The 21158-nt window shown below is 39.9% G+C and overlaps 3 protein-coding genes across 3 annotated transcripts; all 3 read right to left on the bottom strand.

Annotated features, from left to right (window-relative positions):
- Positions 1–304: 304 nt before the first annotated feature.
- Positions 305–10666, bottom strand: misp3 (MISP family member 3). Its single transcript, XM_020701551.3, has 4 exons — positions 10537–10666; positions 4947–7259; positions 2742–2815; positions 305–2152 (listed from the first exon to the last, which is right to left on the bottom strand). Exons 2-4 carry the CDS (start codon positions 7189–7191, stop codon positions 2057–2059), a joined length of 2415 nt encoding a protein of 804 aa, XP_020557210.1. The 5' UTR covers positions 7192–7259; positions 10537–10666; the 3' UTR covers positions 305–2056.
- A 3292-nt stretch (positions 10667–13958) lies between these two features.
- Positions 13959–15139, bottom strand: LOC144991928 (uncharacterized). The gene has a single exon (XM_078946165.1). The coding sequence runs from the start codon at positions 15014–15016 to the stop codon at positions 14345–14347; it is 672 nt and encodes a 223-aa protein (XP_078802291.1). The 5' UTR covers positions 15017–15139; the 3' UTR covers positions 13959–14344.
- A 1852-nt stretch (positions 15140–16991) lies between these two features.
- Positions 16992–17900, bottom strand: LOC144991931 (uncharacterized). Its single transcript, XM_078946186.1, has one exon. The coding sequence runs from the start codon at positions 17787–17789 to the stop codon at positions 17232–17234; it is 558 nt and encodes a 185-aa protein (XP_078802312.1). The 5' UTR covers positions 17790–17900; the 3' UTR covers positions 16992–17231.
- Between the last annotated feature and the right edge of the window lie 3258 nt (positions 17901–21158).

Raw genomic sequence — 21158 nt, 5'->3', positions numbered from 1 at the left:
CTTGTGACAGATGCAATAAAAGATTTAGGTTTATTGGATGGGTGATGTTTGAAATTACACTGGACAGTAGAGATGAAAATAACCTTTAGTGCATTTCATTATCACTGCATGTGGCTCAGGATAATGATCTGCCAGCTGGAATGCTGGTGGTGCAATTCCCGCATCCAAGAACTTTGTGCCAATGGTTCAGAGTGCAAGATCCTGAACTTCATGGAGTGCCTTATTGTTCATGAGGGACTGTTGGAGCCGACGCTTGCAAAAAATGCATTAAGCAGGGTTAAAAAAATGGCAGTGAGCACTGATGTTTGAACCGGATGTGCATTTTATTAGAAATAAAGCATTACTAGCTCTTGCATAAACTTTACAAAGTAATAAAAAGTAGATTAACAAAAAGTCAACGAAAAGAAAATGTCTTGGAAAACAAGGATTTTATGTCCATGTTCTTATCTTAATTTGAAAAGAAGATAACACTGGGATGATCTGTGAGTGCCCAAAATGAGAACATGTTCCTTTTGGTAAAACAGAAGTGCTCAACCCCGGTCCCTGAGATCCACCTGGATGTTTGTTTTCCAGCTGTACCTGCACTAACTGCTGCTGATCACCTGGAATCAGGTAACCAGTAGCAATTAGGAACCGTTGGAAAACCAGCAAACGGAAGATCTTGAAGACCAGGTTTGCTCATTCCTATGTAAAGCTACGCTCACACGGCCTCTGCAATGTGCGTTCAAGCGACCACTTCCAACGAAAAGTCTATGTGATTGCACATAAATGCGTAATTTGGGTTCCCGCTATCAAAACTCTCAGGTTCACACATCGGTGGGCCCATTTCTAAGACAGTGTTCAGGATCTAGAAACAAAACTCGCAGCCATTAACTGTGCGTTGAAAGTTAAACCAGGTCGAACTTTGACCAGTCAGGAACTCAAATTTAGCAGTGACGTTTAGATGGCGTCCCCTTTAATTAACTGAAGTGCAAACTGTTTCAAAATGAATCATAGGAGAAATAAATAACTGCCATTTGTGCCCGTACCAAAACTCTTCCAACTCTAGGTGGCGGACATGAGAAAACAAAGAAGCCCTTCCCTGCTTGTCCAGTGTGAACAACGTGGGCTAAATGCGTGTTCACACATCTTTAACACGTGTCATATTCCCATTGGGTATGTAGCTTTAGACTACCAACGCTTTACTGTATAGACTTCAACTGAGAAAGAAACAGCCATTACTCAGTCAGATTATTTGTCAGAATAGCCATTCTTGCTCAACTACGTGTTTTTATAGCATGTTCTTGCTAATCCAAAATGTTTTTCTTAATGTATTTTTTTCGGTAGTGCAAAAAAATAAAATTATAAATTAACCAATCAGATGCCTCAATGGCCTCCATGTCCAACATTTGAAAAGTTTGATTGACAGATTTTCCCAAGCCCAGTTTCAAGCTGTAAGGGTGTGGACTTTCAACAAGCTCAATCCTGATTGGTGAGAGTGGTTTCCATAGAAATGATGACTAAGTCTGACTTTGACCAGTCACTGCTTACTGACATTGTCTGGCCTCATCATGGCAACGTCCATATCGCAAAAAAAAATAAATAAAAAAAGGCGAATGAATCGACTTCATTTAAATTGAGCCATTTTCTAAATATGAGAACACGGTCCAGTTCTCATATACAGTCAAGGCTACCGACATCAGAAAGTGCATCAAAGTTATATCATTAATAGTATTTTTTATGCATTTGTTACTTTAAATTATACAGAAATTACAGAAACAAGCATTTTTTTAAATTGTAGAAATAAAAAGAGCCAATAAAGAAGCAGCTGAGCTTCTGTGCTTTGATTTGACATTTTACTTTTCTCGTTAAGATTCCTAAAGGATTTCTTTTAGTCCACCACCTTCAGTTTTCTTTTTTCAGCCTCAGAATTCTTTCTGGTTAAAGTTCCTCTTGCATTTCTTCACTGTTGCTCCCTTCTCCGAGTTCCTCTTGCTTTACACCAATCTTTTTGCTTTAATTTGAACACCAGATAAAAAAAATAAAAAAAAAACTATTCGTCTCTGTCAGTTTCTTCTCAGAGATCCTCCCTGTTGAAGCCATTGACCAGCCCTGCCTCCCAGCGCTGCACCAGCGGATTCTTCTGTCTTGGGGTCGGAGAATTGATGAAAACCTTAGTGTGAAGAAATAAAGAGAGGCCGTGAATATAAAGAAAAATGGACAACAGCAGGAGAGCAGTCATTTTTAAAAAGTAGATAAATGATTCCAAAACAACATCTAAATTTTTTTTAGGTTGTAGTTGAGATTAAAGCTGCCTTAACCCTGTGAAATAAAACAACGGATAAAAGCGCCAGCGGCACTCAGCTGCGGTTGTTACGGTCAATTGACTTTTCATGGCACTGACTGCGCACACATCCATCAATTCTCTATTTTAGCTTCACTTATGTGTGAAGATAAGTGAAGATGTGAGGATAGAGGAATGCACACAGCCCCCCCAAATCTTTTTCTTCATTTAATCTAACAATGCAATCACTTTTGTTTGTCTTCGTGTTGCTTAGTGACAGATTTACAAACCTTAAAGGACGCTCTTACTTCAGAAAGCTGTATCTTAATTTCCTTGCTGCAATCAAGCAGGACTCTGGGAGGTGATTTACCTACATTTTCATGTTGTGTTTCATGACAGAGCTGACACAGGAAGCTGTTATAATCAATCATACAGTGTGATATTTGAAAAAGATGACTGGTTGAAAGAGCCGACACACCTGTGGTCGGTTTATCTCCTCTTCATCAGTTTGACTTGGGGGCCACACCGACAGCTTTCCCATTGACTGTCGTCCTGCAAGAAACAAAGAAAGGAGGAGGAACGGCATCAGTAACGGCCTCTCCAATCAAATTAAGAGTAAATATCCTTATGACAAATGGAGCTGCAAGAATGAGATTCGACTGAACACAAATTTACTGACATGGAAACAAATGTGGCAGCAAACACTGGTATAAAGTTGGACTGTTCATTTTACAACAGCGAGTCACGGTCATAAAGGGTATTGCCACACTCTGGTCAGTTTAAACCAACAATAAAGGGTTGCCTAATTGTTCGATTATGTAATACAATCCCAGAAAACCACAGCCGAAACCTCTACTTCCCAGCGTGTGTTTCCCAGCCCTTTAGTCTATTCTGAGCTGCAATAGATCAAACATTTGTTCAAGCTGCACTTTAGTAACTATTTTAATATTTTTAACAACTTTAACTCCATTCCACTCCAATGAAAATTGTGTTTTTAACATGTTCTTGTCGCTTTTTTTCTTACAAAGGAGCATACAGATAAAAACTTAAGCTTAGAATTGTATTTCTGAGTATTTCTTTGTTCAAATCATTGTGAATCAGGAGCAGATACAAAAAATGCCATTGGAAAAAGCTTGTATCAGTGACATAAGGGCTTCCTGTTCTGCTTCATCCTGATGCAACCACTTGCAGACAAATAGATCCATGTCTGTCTTGATTTTCCTCGTCCTAGCTTGCTCCAAACTGCTCCAATGTTGCTCCAAAACTGCTACCCATTTCTTGCACCAGTTATGTTAGGTTGGGGTTGTGAGGGGCTGTAAGCTAGCAGGAGAGAGTGTAAACAAAGGGATGATGGGAAATAAAGGAAGGCTTACAGCGGGCCAACAGTCCCGCCCACAACTCAGACCCAAATTTCTGATGAACTTCCGCCACTCTGCAGAAACTATGTCCCAGAAAACGACACAGGTTTTATGATTTTGGCTAAAAACAGAATAAATATGATTAAAGGAAAACAGGGAACGCTTTGAAAAAGATCAAAAGATGATCGGAGTGGGACTTTAAACTAATTTAAAACACTGATCTAAAATATTTTACATTTGTTCAAATATTTACTATATTAGAAAGTTTTGTTTTCATAATTAAAATTCCAAATGTATTTTCTAATTTTTAAGTAATATGTTGTTTGTCCACTTTCGCTTAGCTAATGTTTTTAAGCATTTAACACTTCAGAGGCTGTTAGCATGTATGATCCATTCCAACCCTTTTTTTATTGGCCTCTTGAATGTTAAATAAAACCTTCAAACCACAGTATCAGTTTGAAAGATAAATTAGGTTTTTGTTTTGCTTATTGTGATGATAAAATCCAGAATTTAACAAACACAAGAAGAGATGCATTTTAATGATTGAATGATACTATCCAGCTCTCTTAGCGTCTGCTTGACTTCATTTCTTTAAGCAGCATGCCCACCAACACCTGATTGCCTTCTCGCTGCGTGAAAACACACATTTTTAACATCCCACAGCTTCATGAACAGCATCTCCTGCTGAAGCATTTCCCACAGTAAACAAAGTTTAACGGCATCCCACCCTTTTTATTTGTTTGGGGGGTTTAAAATCTATTTAGTGACTTTAAACTGTTCTAATCAGCCCAACTTCCTTGTTTTCATGTGAACAACACACTGTGAGGCTTTTTACTGTAATGGCAGCAAACTGAATAAATTCATGAGACAGCTTTTTCTTTTATTATGAAACTCTTATTGTGAAAGGCTGGATGTCACAATGAGAAATAAAAACAAGATGTATTCACTTTGTGCATGACAAATTCAAACCTTGAGAAGACGTTTGAGAAACCAAGTCTCCTTTTCGCTGACATAAGAGGAAAAAAAACCCCACACGCTAGCTATTGCAGCTACTGTAGCATGACAATGCTCTACTTAAAAAAAAAGCTTTTAAACTTTATGGCACCATCTTTTCTTGTTTTTTTCAGGTGAATAATGATTGCAGATGAATGCTAAGGCAAGATTACAAATAAAAAAACATGAAATTATGTGCTCGCTGAGGAAGTTTCTGAGGATTTTCATCATCCCTCCCCAGAGAAATGAATCACATAACTCCACTCTCAGAATTAGTGTGCACCTGCAGGTTAGGTATGTGTCACATAAAGTCCGTTCAAGGTAAGACTCACCTGCTGAAGGTTCAGTTCCCCCCTTGGATGAAGGCCCAGCAAGAACAGCCTCTCCTACTCCTCCATACAGGTTGATCCGCTGGTTTCGAAGCTCCCTCTCCCTCTCTTCAGCCTGCAGGATTTCCTGCTTCAATTTTACTAAATTATCTGACGGGCGTAGCTTAAAGAAGGGGTTCTCCCTAGGTGTGATTTCCTCCTCCACCTCTTTTTCCCACTGTCTCCCCATCGGTCCATCCCGCCATCCGGCCTTGTACCACGAACCGAGAGAGCTTTCAGACTCAATGACAGACACTTTCTCTGCTTTGAAAAAGTGGCTGTTCGGTGCTGGAACCAGGCCGTGCTCCACCACGACGGCCTGCTGACCTGCCTGCTTCAACGGCTCCGGGTATCTGAAGGATGAGCCGTTCAATCCTCCTCCGGCAGGGCTTTGTGGGAGCAAATCGAAGCTGGGTCTCCTCTCCGCACCTGCGTCTTTACAGGTGGATGCCTCTGATTTTGTTTCCTCCAGAGTGGAAACATCTGTACTGTCAGAGGTCACGGAGGACTGACTTTGAAGACTTTTGACCGACATTAGGAAAGTTGAGTCACAAGTTGTCTGAAAGGCCTCGAAAATCTGTTTCCTCTCCTTTAACTGGCCGGCTGTACCTCTGTCATAAACACCTGGAATTTTCCCCATCTTGACCAGGTCGTGCTCCCTTTGGGCCTCCTTGTTGATCTCTTGTTGCATCTTTTTGCCCGCAAACTCCCTGTCTTTGTTTTGGGACCACTCTGACTTAGAGGTAAGCGACTGAGAAAGAACCGTTTTTCTCAGGGGGATCTCCACGTACTCAGGAGACGTGGGACGGTTTGGGAGCCCTCTGGACCTCCTCAGGCTATGTTCTCGCTGGATGGCTCGCCGGATCTCTCTCTCAATGGGAGTTTCTGTTGAGGCAGTTCCTGGAGGGACCGTGAAGGCGGAGGAGGGCATGTCCATGGAGCTGAAGGGCGAGAAGTCTGCTGACACACCACTGTCACTCTGGCTGTCGTCAAAAATGTCCTTCTCCATCTTGTGTCTGTTCTGTTGGAGAAACTTGTCACCGCTGTAGTTTTGCGTGTTAAACGCAGGTCTTCTGCCTGTTTTGGAAAATCCTAACAGTCCTCTGTTGCGTGGCAGACAAACCACCTCCTTCCTTTCGATTCCGCTCTCTTTCTGCCCTTCCTGCCCACCTGTTTGCTGCTTTTCACCCACTGCTCTCTCCCCCACCCTGCTGCGCCTTTCTCCTGCAGCTAAAGCAGAGCCACAGCCTTCACTATCTGCCCTGCCCTGATCCCACATCTCCATGGCGACAGCAGACAAAGGTGGAGGTCCCTCCCCAAACACCTGTTGCACAGCTTCCTGGTTCCCTCCCCTGGGTGAGGGTTCATGTGAGCTCTGTGGCAACAGCGCCCCCTCCTGTCTGGGTGAGGAGAGCGCTGTGATGGTCTGTTCTGCTGCAGAACATGAAGGTTGGAAATTTTTGCAGCTACAGTCAAATGTTTTTTGCCGATGATCACGCGGAGTTCTTCCATCGGTACCAGCCTCCTCATCTTCCTCACTGTCATCAGCATATGGAGGGGAGTTTAAAGCAAAACAATCCTCTAGGTTTTTTACACCATAAGGAAGGGGATGAAATTCATTATTTTTTGATTCAATGATATTTTTACCACCAAGAATTCCTGCTGCTGCCACTCCTAAAATACTTTCTACTTCCTGACTGCGCTCTACAAGCTCAAGGTTTTTTGGCTGTTCTTGACTGTTGTGACTTTCAAGGGAGACTTGGTCTCCTTTAGGGTCTATAATCACCTTTGCCAGCTTCTCCTCCAGGCCTGAAAAACCATCCCTCCCCAAGAAGACCCCTAATGTAGAGGCACTGGGTGAAGGTGGAGGCCGAAAGTCACAATCTTCCGCATCAACTTGCTTTTCGTGCTCACGTTGAGAGCATAAAACATCTGATGGTTGGGTGGAAACTTGCTCTGATTGTGTGGCAGCTTTTTGACCATCAGTGGAGTCGGTCGTTGGGTCTGCAGTGAGCGTCTGGTTCTCCTCTGGAGCTCCGGCATCGGCCCCAGACTCTAGGACATCTATATCTTCCTCTGGCACCGCCTTGGGTGCTTTTCTATCTGGCGGAGAGCAGTTGCAGCTTCTGCTTACCATCTCTTCACTCTGCAGCTCATCCAGCGAGCTCAGAAGACCCTGCGCCTGCCAGACCACGGGCTTTGTTGCCATGGTTGCGACACTGCTGATGTAAAAGCTTTTTTGGAGCAATCAGGCCGTTTGGCCCCAAGCCAGTCAGTCTGTGTGAAAGCAAAGGGAACACAAAAGACAGAAGAGAGCAGCAGAGTGATTAACAGGGCTGCACAACAAAAAACACTGCCGGTTGTTTTATATGCTGTTATTTAAGGGCACGATGAGTTTGCACCACAGGATGATTCACCTGGATTGTTGGTGACATTTGTTGTGGAGCAGCTCTGAAATGTTAAGTGCCATCTTATTGTTTTTAATTTGCATAAGTCACTTGATTTGCTTTGAGCAAAAAAGGGAAAAATCCTTCTTCTTTTATCACTTTGGTCATTCTGACTCTCAAACTACAACAAAATGTTGAAGAAAAGCAGTAAAAATATGCTAAGGATGAGTGGGTCACAAACTGAAAGGAAAAATAAACCAGTTCAGCAAAAGAAAAGTCATTGCAGAGCGCACAAAATTACAGAAAAATTCCCAAACAAAATGTCATTCACCTTTATTTCACAGAACTGAATGCAGGACAAACTCCATAAGTTTAAAAAAATATTTTCTTTGCTCTACAAATCTCAGGAATAGTAAGTTAAAAGTATTTTCCATTCGATAGTGGATTTATCCTTTTACAACTTGTGAGAAAACGCAACTGTTTTAACTCAAACTCAAACTCAAACTTTATTTATTTATATAGCGCCTTTCATTTTGGTTAAAAACACAAAGCGCTTAACATAAAAACAGATAAAACAGTCATAAAAAGTGAAAGTTATTAAAAACAGAAAACAAAGGACAATCACACAAAGAAGGTACCCCTCCCTCACCACCCCCCGCCCCCACCCCCACCCACCCAGTTACCGCAGTAGAACCGTGAACAGAAAAAGAACTGCAGTTGAAGAAGGTCTGGCTTGGTACTGCTGCGAGGAAACGATATCATGGGGATCCATTCATTCCAAGGCCCAGCCGGACCACAGGGGCCATTACCGCAGCGCCCGCCCAACACAGGGCAGCCCAGGGCCCCATCCATGGCTATTAGACCACAGAGTGGGACCCCAGCCCGCCCAACCAGAACGGGCACCACAGCAACGGCACGCCCTACAGGTCAAGCTGGTGGTGCCCAAGAACGATGGATCCCCCAGAGGAAACACTGGAGTAAAAAAAACATCAGAATAAAAAATAAAAATGATCATAAAATAACAACAATAAAAATAGAAAAAGATAAAAAATAAAATAAGATATAAGAATGTTAGTAATTAAAAAATAAAAAAAATAAAAATGTCAGTGATTAAAACATAACCTAAGAATCATTGGTAAAATAACAATAAAAAGAATTGCATATTAGAAACAAAGATAATAATAGTCCTTACAAGAAAATAAATAATTAAATATGTAAATAAATACCTCAATTAATAAATAGATGAATAATAAAAGATGTGAAGCTGTGTTCATCTGTTCAATGCTTGAAAAAGTCAAAGCCTATTTAATGCTGCAGGTTTTCTCCATTTCATTGAAGAAAATTCAACCTGTCCTCAAAGTGTGACAAAACTGAAAATGCGACGTGACATTTTATATTTGCTCTCAGTGGCATGAAGTTCAAATGCAATCTTCTGATGTCACGTTAATTTGTCACCCGGTTCTGTGTTAGCTTAAACAGCTGTAGACTGACAAAGAAAACAAAATCCTCTTATGATATCATGAATTGTTTTTATTTTTTTGTAGTTTAAGAGGTGAAAGAGAACATGTTGTTGCAATAAGCTGTGGCTCTATGGCTTCTGCTCCTGGAGCAAAGTATCATGTTTTCTGCTGAGTGCACCTTTCTTTAATCACCGTAAAGCCTGAAAAAAACACACACTCACACAGTCTAAAACAGCAAAGGGACGTCTGCTTATGGGAGTTTTCGCTTCCTCCATTATTAATTTTTTCTTTTCATGCCCATATGTGCCGTGGATCCGAACTGCGCTTGTTATTATGCCTCTATAGCGCAAACACTCTCAGCCTGCGTTCTGCCATTTCTCATCCACAGCGGTCCTCTGCCAAGCCCCTCTGTCCAGGCCTGGTTCCAACACAGTGGCTGATCATTAAAGGCAGTGTGGATCACAGCACTGAGGATGACTAATCTTTGATAGACTGGCATGGATGGACGAATAAAATGCAATCCCTCATGTCAGGATCACAATAGCAGAAGCCACAGCAGTTTGCTGTAAGGAGATTCACAGCAAAGCTGAACAACACTCATCAGCTGTCGGATTTCAAGGGGTGCAACGATTCCTTTTGACAATTTGATTTAATCTTTAGCCAAAATACCATTGTGACTCAGATAAAAACCTGGGTACAGAACAATGCAGGTGAAGTTTTCCAGATTCCTTATATTTCTTGCAAGATAATCAAGTGTATTTTAAATACGTGTCCAAACAAGTAAACAAGAATTGATGGCAAATCCATTCAAAATTTAGTTTCATAAATTTTTTTAAAGCCGACTGTTGTTTTTCCACATCAAAACAAAACATTAACAATACGTTAAGTCAAACATTGAGGTCAAAAATATTCTCCTTCCTGTGTAAAGAACAAGCTGCTTATAAAAATACACACACAATGTTTGGAAAGCTAGAAACATTTGAATTCTGTTTCTCTGTGACTGTTTACAGTTTATCCCCTCAGATCTGCTGTCCAAATCAGCTGGAGATCATTTATAGTCAGACATTACATGACCCATTTTAGCAGCAGTTGACAAGTAAAATTACCATCATTTGCTGTCAGTGTTAAAGTGTTACAGAGAAACAGAACCCATGACAGAAAACCTTGTTTTGGTAAAAATGTAGACGTTTTAACATATTCCATTTTTTTCTTTTCCTGTGAACTAATATTTATTTCCTAACATCCGTTTCAGCTGAAACGTCTTTGGTCAAACAAAATACAGCTTTTATGATGAAGCCATGTTTATGTAATTAGCACATTTCCTCCAGAAACAAAAATCTTTATTTATCAGAACAACATTCTTTTTGTTTGTCATAATTTGACCATAGCTTTATAAGCCCTCCGGGGTTGAAAGTGGCTGCTAATTAAAACAACATTACATAAGAGGCTCATGCTTCACTCAGCCTCTACAAAGGGTCCTGTTTTATTAAAAGGAAGGAAATTATAATCATGGAGACTCGAAATGTCTTTACAAAAACATCCATGCATTCTTTCTGGGTTGGAAGTGTTTAAAGACCGTTTTTGATCCAAATCAAAGCTTCAGCAGCCGTTTTCTGTTTAAACAGCTATTCTACTGATAAAACAATGTTAATCATAATTAGAATATTCAAAGAAAAAACAGATACTAGAATATACCATCACACATACCTGCTGAAAAAAAGGTTTGGAAGTTTCCTCTGACAGAAACTCGAGGCCATCAGCACCAAAGAAATCTGTGGGCGCAGTGTTTTCCTGCTGCCTGGAACCCACCCCTCTTCATGTGCATAAACACCTTTGGTTCACCATTTACACAATCACACGCCGATACACAAACAATATGACAAATGAGTGTGTGTGCATGCACTAACGAGGGAGCTCAGGTCTTAGGCGGATTAGAAAATGCATGCTACTAATCCAATTAGTTTGCAACAAACGCTGATTATTAGACCATGTAGGCAAATCAAACAATGTACCAAAGGGAGGGAAAAAAGAGGGAAATGTGATGATTTCACTTTTATCTGGGGTAAAATGTCCAAGACTTCAATATTTGGTGATTTTTGTTTGTTCTTTTATGGGAACAGCTTCTCCAAACACTGGAATTCTTCTTAGATCTGAGTCATTCCCTAGTATAATTCAAAATTGCTATTTTGTTTTAGCTGGACAAAAAATACCAGAAAACGTTGAAAAAATTGAGCTGAATCAGTCTTTGGCTGCATTACCACCCACGGCCAGCAGGGGCTGAAACTAGGAAATTTCTGTCTACAGCAGACTAATCCAAAGGCTCCATAAAAGTCATGAAAAAGTTGTTTAAAATGTGTTTTCTTAATAAAGATTTAAGATCTTGCATTTGAAATCTAAAAGCACAAGAGAGACCATGAAACAAAACCTTGTTTCCTTACTTGTGTTTCACTTTGCTGCGTTTCTGCATGAAAGATGGTAACTTGAAGCAGAAAGACACCTCCAGCACAGCAAGACTCAGGAAGAATGATATTGCCTAGGGAAGAAAAGACGGGAACCGACTAAAGAAATGCAACAGCATGAGACCACAACAATATAGAACTGCTGGACGGTGTGTTTGTAAAAGTTCCAGCTCCTCAGCCACAGATCTGCGTAGGGAGAAACACTGAAGAATCAATGACATGTTTATGAGCCTGGAAGAGAGGCGCTACAGAGAGAATGGATTTTTATACAGGAAAAGCATTAGGTGTTGATCGAACAAAGGCACAAAAATGGTCTCACGCTATTTTCCAACTCCCTGCAGCAACAGCAAGGTGCTCTGCAAAAACTGAATCAGAAGTGAGTTAAAAAAAACAATGCCAACTTCTGTCGTACAAGTAAACAAGAAAGTTTTTCGATAGCAAAATGAGCATTTTTTTCTAAACATAAGAATTCTTGACTGTTTTTTTTTTGCTTTTTCAAAGAAATGTTTTACACATGTTTTACAAATTGTAAGAATTTTTGAATAATATCGCAGTCCGCTGTCATCCAGGGTGTGCCCCGCCTTCACCCTACAGTACTCGGGTTAGGCTCTGGGAGCCAAGGCCTCAAAACGGATACAGCTAACCCGCTGAAAAGATGAATGGATGAACTTATTTTTTCGGGAGCCTGTTTTTGCAGTTTGATCACAGAGCAAAATATCTTGAGTGAAGCTAGTGTAGCACATCAAAACCAGAAAAGAGATCCCAGTGAACTAAAAACAACAGTTTGACACAAAAATGCGTCTCTTTTAATAATTGTCGACACAGCAGAAAAGCTGATCTTCATCAGAGGCAGTTATTGGGTCCTGTGCGTTTTGCTGTGAGGATTTGTGGTTATAAGCTCACACATGTAACTTTGGTTAATTCTCTTACAAGTGCAGCTTGTTTCTGTTCTTCCCCTTATGCTTCTATTTCATTTGAAATTTTCTTATTGAAGCTCTAATGAAAATGTTCTAAATTTCTTATATTTTGTATCAAATCAGTTTGTCAGTTTTCGTTCTCCGCGCTCATGATTTATTCCTGAGTCTATTGGAGTGTTTTTGTGAAGAATTCTTTTTTCTTTTTCTTTTAGTAAAATGATTACATTTTCAATCAGTCTCATTTTGTTGCACTTCAACCTCCATCCCCAAAACAAATAAAAGATGGATGGCTTTCTTTTAGGAGAAGTTTCATAGAAACCATTTCCAAATAGATCAAAGCATTCACCCTTCACTGCCAGGGAGTGAACTCTCTGCTTTTCTTGAAATATTTGTATGATTCTGTTTGTTAGTTTTGTTAACTTATTCTTCTGAGTAGAGGTTTTGCAACATATCTGGAGAGGACCATTTGATCAGAATGACAAATTCTGGAAGATCCCTCACCAAATTTTTAGAAACACGCTAATGCATTACAATAACTCCATTAAAAAGGCAAGACAAGAGTCAAAGCCAAAAATCTTCTTTGCCACAATTTCATTTGAATTTGAAATGTTCATTGGCGAAAAAACAAAAAAGGTCAGACCCAAAAATGTATCTTATATATTTCAGCTTCAAATTGATGCAGAAAAGGTAAAAATGGTAAGATTGCTAAAAAATTTTCTTGATTGTTTATCTGACCTGCTAAATACAAACGTTATTTAGCTTGTTAAAATCCACATCAGGGGCTCCATGCCTAGCTGCACAGCGCCAAAGCCCTGGTTCCAACCCTGGTTTCTTTTTGAGTGAAGTTTGCATGTTCTCCTCACACATGTGGATTTTCTCCAGGCACTCTGGCTTTCCAAAACATGTTGCACAGGAAACTGACTCTAAATTGCTCATTAGGTGTGAGTGTTTGTGATGGTTTGCCTCTGTATGGCCCACCAGACTGACTGGCAAACAATTGAAGAGGCACCCCGGCTTCAGCCAACAGTGGCTTGGATAGGCTCCAGCAACCCCTTGACCTTATCCACACCACAATTGACACAAACCACAACAGAAGACGGAAGTTTGGAGTTTAAATTGTGTGTTTTTTCCCTCATAATTCCGTTCATCCATCCATTTTCTAAACCCACCACATCCCTTTCAGGGTCAGAAGGCTGTCAGGGCCTCTCAAAGCTACTGTTGGGCGACAGCAGGGTACACCCTGGAGAGGTTGCCAGTCTGTTGCGAGACGCACAATCACTCCCACACACACACCTAGGGACAATTAGAGTAACTAATCAACCCATGAAGCTTTTTTCTGGACTGTGGAAGGAAGCTGGAGTTCCCGGAGAAAACCCAAACATGCACGGGGAGAACGTGCAAGTGCAGGATGGTGAAAGTGGTGAGATGAAAATCAGTGGATTTACAAATCTTAACAGAACTATTGCTCTTTTTCCTATAGCCAATTTGACTCTTTTACACTCCTATAAGTGCGTAAAACATGTTCAGTATCATTAAGAGATTAAGAGAGAAAAACAAATCTGATTCTTTTGTGAAATTCAATAAACATGCAGCTGCACTCGCTGTGTGTGTTTCCTCCTGTAACCTGTACCTTTACAAAGGATAGTTAGTGATCTAACTGACATTTTACAGGCTGTACATTTTAAACATATCTCCAGTTGGTTCAGTTTAAACTGCAATATCCTGGGAAACAGTCGAATCAAAACCCAGCAAATGATTCAAGAATTTTTATTTAATTTCCATCTGTTTCATTTCAATTCTTTGAGATACAAAAGGAAAGCTCAGAAATGTCTCAAAACCGAACGACACAGAATAGAAAGATTTATCTCAAGGTAATTTAATGACAACATGCTTGTGCCGTTGAGCACTGTGTTCTGTTGTTCAGGGCTCACAAGAAATCTCCAAAAATAAAACAGGAAAAAGAACTAATTGTAATGTCAAACCCAATACATTTTAAACAGCTGCTTCAGAGTGAGCAAATCCCACCCAAAAACTTGCTAAAACATTTCCCATCATGCCTTTTATTTTGGTTGTCCTTGAGCCTCCAGAAAGCTCACAGTCTTGCAGATAAAGTAATTGAAGGTGCTATGTCCGGATCCTTCATGCTCTACCATCCTCCACCTGGGCCTGAGGTGTTGCTGCTGTTGATTGGCTCTCGGGCTGCTCTGGACAAAGATCTCTGGAAGGATCCATCACAACAGGTGCAGGCAGCTGAAAGCACTTCAGCTGAGCCCTGAACTCCTCCATCTCTCTTGGCTCCACTGTCCGTCTTTTGCTCAACAGGTACAGGTCCACCGAATGCCTCCGTTTGGACTTCACAACCCACTGCATCACCAGACAGTCTGGGCAGGAGGTTCGGAGCAGAGCTCCGGTGAGGTGGAAGCGATTCCCCACGTCAAAGGAGAAGGTTCTGCCTTCCGCTGAGATGTTGTAGAGGAGAGGCTGGCACTGATCTCCAAAGCGGTTGATCTGGGTGTACGTGACAGCATCACTGGAGTTGGAGAAGTACATAGTGATGCTGTCTCTTTGAGCCAGCGCCTCCATGGACGGCGGGTGGTTAAGACTGCCTGCAATTAAAGCCCATCTGCCCTCCAGGTGACTGAAAGTGGACAAATCTAAAGGATGGACCAGTTTTTCACAGACCAGGGGAGACGATCGGGTCAGAGAGACCAAACAGAAGATAGCAACAGCGCACACAGACCGCATGTTTCTCCAGGTTGACATTTCAGCTGATTCTGTGCGGCGGTGGGCCGTGTTTTTGTAGAGCAACATGGATGAGAAAGTTCCACATTTGCAACACAGGTAGAATTTATTATCTGTGTGTGATTTCCATCGTTGCGGAAATCACATTGACTTTTACATTACTCACTTTTTCATTCAATAAATCAATCAAACCGCTTTATTTGTGTGGGGCGTTTCAGAAAAAACTTTGGAACACAGAGTAATTTCCAGTATCATCCACCCACACACACTGCTACACACACACCCACACGGGTTAAAGGGTACAAACAAGTTAAAAAAAAATAATCTTGAAATAAAATAAAATAGTGCCTTCTTTAAATAAATAATGCAGATATTTTCTTCATCGGAAATCTGATTGTTGAGAAAAAAACAAAAGGAAATGTCCTAAAATTCAATGTACTGAAGAAAACTTACAGCAATTATACTTTGTTCTTTGCTGTAGTGAAAAGCAAAAACACGAAGGGAACCACTTTACATTTGGACACTTTCCCATTAATAGATGTGTAGGTGAAAGTGCTCTTGTGATTTTACTAGCACCTACATTTCTGCATAATCATCACACAAGTGGAGATCAGGTCTTCAAGCTAAGGTCGAGTCCATGCAGTCTGGTTTTCTTTCTTATTTTGCTTTAAATACTAAAGAAACTGGTTTAAAAATGTTTTTTTTTTCTGTTTTTCAATCTAAATCCTTTGTCCAGTTGTTTAACACTTGCATGGACACAATATTCTATTGATTATCTTTTTTTTTTTTGCTGCAGTTTTTACATTTTGTTGTGCAACATTTCTTTAAAATGTGCTTCATGGACTTTTCTGTTGTCAGAAGGATGAACAATTTGATGTGTTCAGACTGTAATTCTGGACTTTTTTCATTTAAAGAGTGGCAGCTGGGTGGTTACATAGCAGATCAATATATTTGTACTTTTAAATCCTTTCCAGGTCATTTTTAAGCAACAAAGAACAGAAAAAAATTGACTAGAAATTGAAATTAGATTTTAAAGAGAAATTTAAACACAATAAGGGTAAAATCACAAACTATAGAAATGTTTCCTGAATAACTGATATGCACAATAATACAAACTATGAAGAACATGTATGGTGAAGTTTATCTAATCTACTTACAGTGGTCATTACATACATCCATTTATTTTTTGTGGGCAGGAAATGTGTTAACAGGTTAATAAAATCTTGACCTGATTCCTCAGAGAAAAGCCTTTACAAACCTTCTCAGTTACACAGTCTGTAGAAAAGCAGTTAAACAGTGTAAATCTAACTCATATTTTAAGAGCAAATTAGGTCAAAAAAGGTCCACTTAGAATTAAAAAGTCATTTTTTAAACTCTTTATATTGTTAATTTTTTTTTACCAACCATTTTGGTAAAAGTTCTACAATTAATAGCCGCTTCTATTTTGAGAGGGATAGTTTTTTTTTTCTACAGAAATTTAAAATTTATAAATTATTTAAAAGTCTTTACTGTTTGTGACAAAGCATTTTCATCTGTCACAATTTTTTCTGTAAGTTTTTTCTGTAAGGTTTCTCAGATATATTGTAAGTGGGCATATCATTATCCAAGTTTGTTTATTTTATAGCAAATGTGAATCAGAAGCCAATAAGTCTGATTCTGAGTGTATTTATTTATGTTTTTTATGTTAAGTGTGCTATTAATTATGTATTATTATTTTATTTATTTATTTTCAACTGATAAAATAAAAAAATCACTATGATAAGCAGAAATATAGCAATGAATGACAGCATTACAAAAAAACCCCAGTTTGGGTAAAGTTTAATCGCGTCCAAACACCATTTTTTCAATTCAGTCCAAGCCTAAATTTAAACAAACTGTACAAATTGATACAGGTAACAAAAATTTGAAGCTCCCAAACAGTATAGATTTTCATTATTTTTAGGTGAAAATCTTATTTTTTAAATGTATATTTTCCAAAATAGGTCATTCTTAGTAATTTTGTTACCTTTTAAAGGTTTTCTGCCAAATGCACAAATGCACTCAATAAGATTTCTGCAGTATAACTTTATTGAGCAGATGAGCAATTTTTTTAAAGACATCTGACACAGTAGCATATAAATCTGTAAATGTATCAAGTCATGGGTTTATACATTAAAAAAACCTTGAGTGTATGAGAATTTGAATTAATCCAATCTAATGACGGCATGATGGAAATCCAGATTTTTGCTTGTCCTTCATGTCTTGAACGTGCTGCCTGATGCATTATCAGCCAGGAAGAAGCTTCTCATGGACTTTGTTTCTCCATCTGTTCTGGACAAAGCTCCTTGGTAGGATCCATCACAACAGTGGGAGACATGTTGAAACACTTGGCTTGGGCTGTAAACTCTTCACTTTCCTTCAGATTCACCTCCCGTCTTCTGCTGAACAGGTACAGACGCACGGGTCCCTGGGAGCTCTTGTTGAAGACCATGGTGATGCAGTCTGCACAGGAGCTTCTGAGGAAGCTCACGCTGATGTTGTATTCGGCGAAGCTGAAGCTGCTGCCTTCTACTGTGATGTTGGACTGCACGTATTCACATCTGTCACCGAAGCTGTAGCTGCGTTTCAGGAACATCTCAGAGCTGTCGGTGTGATTGTCAAAGCTGATAGTGACGCTGTCTCGACTCTTGAGTTTCTCAGCTTGTAATGGATCCTTGGCAGAAGCTAAAACCAAAACTCGGGAATCTTTCAAGTCAGGAAAATTCACCTGATCCGACGGTCTCACCAGCTCTTCACAGGGCGTTGGAGCTGAGCGGCTGACAGACACCCAGCAGAGGAGAGCGATGGCATACAGAGGAAGCATGTCTTTAAGCTGTGAAATAAGCGTCAGTATCAAAGCAGAAATGAGCCTGGTAGAGGAGCCTGTCTGTTTTTGAAGCTGTTGCAGAAATCTGCCAGATTTGAGGAGTCAGAGTTCTCTTATGTCTGTGTATTTTGTGATTGTGAAATAAAAGGACATTCTGTGACTGTTTGGATTTGATAACAGGGAGTGCTGCTCTGTGTCTTTGCTTTGCTCAAAGTTCGTCAAAAATCGAATAAAAATTAGATTTTAAGAGTGCAAGTCATATAAAAGGTCTTCTTTTAACTTCACTTTGAAAGTCATTTCATGAAGAGAGTCTCAAGCAAATTTCACACAGGCCTCAGCAACACGCATTCAAGCTAAAATTTTCAATTCTCGCATTCACACAAGCTTTTTTCAATCAGTTTTCCAGCCATATGTGCAAAATACGCTGTCATTGAATGCTTGCTGAAAATTAAACCAGGGGAGTTTTGACCAATCAGGGAATGACGAATGGGTAGCGTCCTTTTCAATTCATGCAAGTGCCAACTATTTGAAGATCGATAATTTTAGGATATGCAAGATTTGCACCGCTTAACATTTCACACCACACCCCTTCTAACTGTGAGTACTTGTGCTAGTATCTGGAAGCGTCAGTCCAGTGTGAACTGCAAATGTACCTTTGTGCCTGTTTTGTCCACAGTTTTGACATGATGAGCATGTTTTCATAGAGTAAAAGAAGGGCTGTCCATGCGCTACCATGACTCAGCAGTTAGTCGTGAAGACAATTGTGTTACTTATCCCCTCCAAGGTAATAAAAATGTGCTTTTCTTAACACAAGATGACACTTCCTTCTTCAAATTAAACGCATTAGAGTAAATATCCATATCCCTTGTTCTTATCAGGTGTTTGTCTATTTAAAACTCATTTTGGTTTCAAGTTCATAGCCTGTATGGTGCTTTAAAAGATGTTTTTCTCATACTTTTAATGATGGTTTGAGAAGCACAACAGTTGACCCTAAACTTAGTTGTTTGTGAGTTGACTAAAAACAGAAATAAGACAGACATCTGCAGTGACTTCCTTTTTATCAGCAATTCATATTAGGATCTTTTTATAGTTTTACCTAACTTCACATGCTCTTTGTCCTGCTGTTTTATCAAAGCTTTTTTATTCTATGAACCTCCCAGGGGGTCCTCTCCTATCTTGGTTGCTGTTTTTTTTAATTTAGAGAAAGATTAAATTTCAAAAGAGGCTTATTTTTCAATATCTGCAGGACAATAAAGATGATTTTTTAAACCATCTCAAGATTTTTTTAATTAAACATTTACATGAACTATTATCACTGAATAAAGATTCATAAAATAAGCGTTTCCAAGCCTTTTGATCCTTGAGGTTCAGTTAATGTATTTCTCTGTATCTTTTATTTATACTAAGATTAACTTCTTTATTTATTTGTTAATGGTTTTTGTTTTTTCAAAAAGTCTATGTTTCCTCCACCTCTGCACCGCTACTTTTGTAAGTCTGTACTGTTCTTTGTAAGTACCACGTAGCAACAGTCCAACACCATATGCTAAAAGCACGTTCAAGAACCCGTGTTCAGAGCGCTGTTGAATGTGGGTTTCACATGCCTGGTGTGAACGTAGCATCAGAATTGATTGGTTTGTAAGGATAAACCTACGAAAGTGGTCAGTGAAATTACAACATACAGTGGTGGACAAAATTGTTGGTTACCCCTCAGTTAAAGAAAGAATGTCCACAATGCTCACTGAAATGACTTGAAACATTCAAAAAAAATAATTTAAATTTCTTGAAAATTAAATAATCAAAATCAGCCATTACTTTTGAGTTGTTAACAGAATTATTTAAAAAAAAACAAATTAATGAAATAGGGCTGAACAAAAATGATGGTACCCATAACTTAATATTTTGTTGCACAACCTTTTGAGGCAATCACTGCAATGAAACGGTTTCTGTATTTGTCAATGAGCCTTCTGCACCTGTCCACAGGTATTTTGGCCCACTCCTCATTAACAAACGGCTCCAGTTGTCTCAGGTTTGACGGGTGTCTTCTCCAAATGGCATGTTTCAGCTGCTTCCACAGATGTTCAATGGGATTCAGATCTGGGCTCATAGAAGGCCACTTCAGAATAGTCCAACGCTTTTCTCTCAGCCATTCTTGTTTTTTTTTTAGCTGTGTGTTTTGGATCGTTGTCCTGTTGGAAGACCCGTGACCTGCGACTGAGACCAAGCTTTCTGACACTAGGCAGCACATTTCTCTCCAGAATGCCTTGAGAATCTTGAGATTTCATTTTTCCTTGCACAACTTCAAGACACCCTGTGCCAGATGCAGCAAAGCAGCCCCAAAACAGAATTGAGCCTCCTCCATGTTTCACAGTAGGGACAGTGTTCTTTTCGTTGTATGCTTCATTTTTGACTCTACGAACATAGAGGTGATGTGCCTTACCAAAAAGCTCCAGTTTTGTCTCATCTGTCCAAAGGACATTTTCCCAGAAGCTATGTGGCTTGTCAACATGCATTTTTGCAAATTCCAGTCCCGCTTTATTTATGATTTCCTTTCAACAGTGGTGTCCTCCTTGGTCGTCTCCCATGAAGTCCACTCTGGCTCAAACAACGACGAATGGTGCAATCTGACACTGATGTACCTTGATCTAAGAGTTCACCTTTAATGTCTTTGGAGGTTGTTCTGGGCTCTTTGGATACAGTTCCAACTATCCGTCTCCTCAATTTGTCATCAATTTTCCTCTTCCGGCCACGTCCAGGGAGGTTGGCTACTGTCCCGTGGGTCTTACACTTCTGAATAATATGTGTCACTGTTGTCACAGGAACTTCAAGCTTAATGTCCTGGGACAATTCTCTCCTTGACTGTCTGTTGTCCATGTTCAGTGTGGTACACACCTTTTCACCAAACAGCAACGTGACTATTTGAATCCCTTTAACCCTTGTGCTATCTTAGATGACCCCACCCTTGCATTGACGTGTTATTCCTACCATGACAAAGGTGGATAAAGGTGGAAAGATTTCATGTAATCCATGGACAACAGTGAAGATCACAAATCATAGAAGAAAAAAGGTTCAGCGCACTAGTGGGTCTAGATGACCCAACTCCCAATGTTAAAGTGCCTAGGATAGCACAAGGGTTAAATAGGTAGACTGACTGATTATGGGTTTGAAAACAGCTATGATGTCAATTAAGGGACATACCTGAGTTCATCTTGACCCCCTGGGCAATTAGTTCTCAGTCTTTTATGGAGGTACCATCACTTTGTCCAGCCCTATTTCATTTGTTTATTTTTATAAATAACTCTGTTAATCAACAACTCGGGGGAGCCAGTTTAGCTCGTGCTGGTTTGCAGCACCTTCCATCCGTGAAAC

This window comes from Oryzias latipes, chromosome 1, assembly GCF_053564925.1.
Source record: "Oryzias latipes strain Hd-rR chromosome 1, Olatipes_Hd-rR_3.1".
Classification (NCBI taxonomy): domain Eukaryota; kingdom Metazoa; phylum Chordata; class Actinopteri; order Beloniformes; family Adrianichthyidae; genus Oryzias; species Oryzias latipes.
Note: the sequence above shows the minus strand (reverse complement) of the source record. Positions and strands in the feature narration are given on the sequence as shown.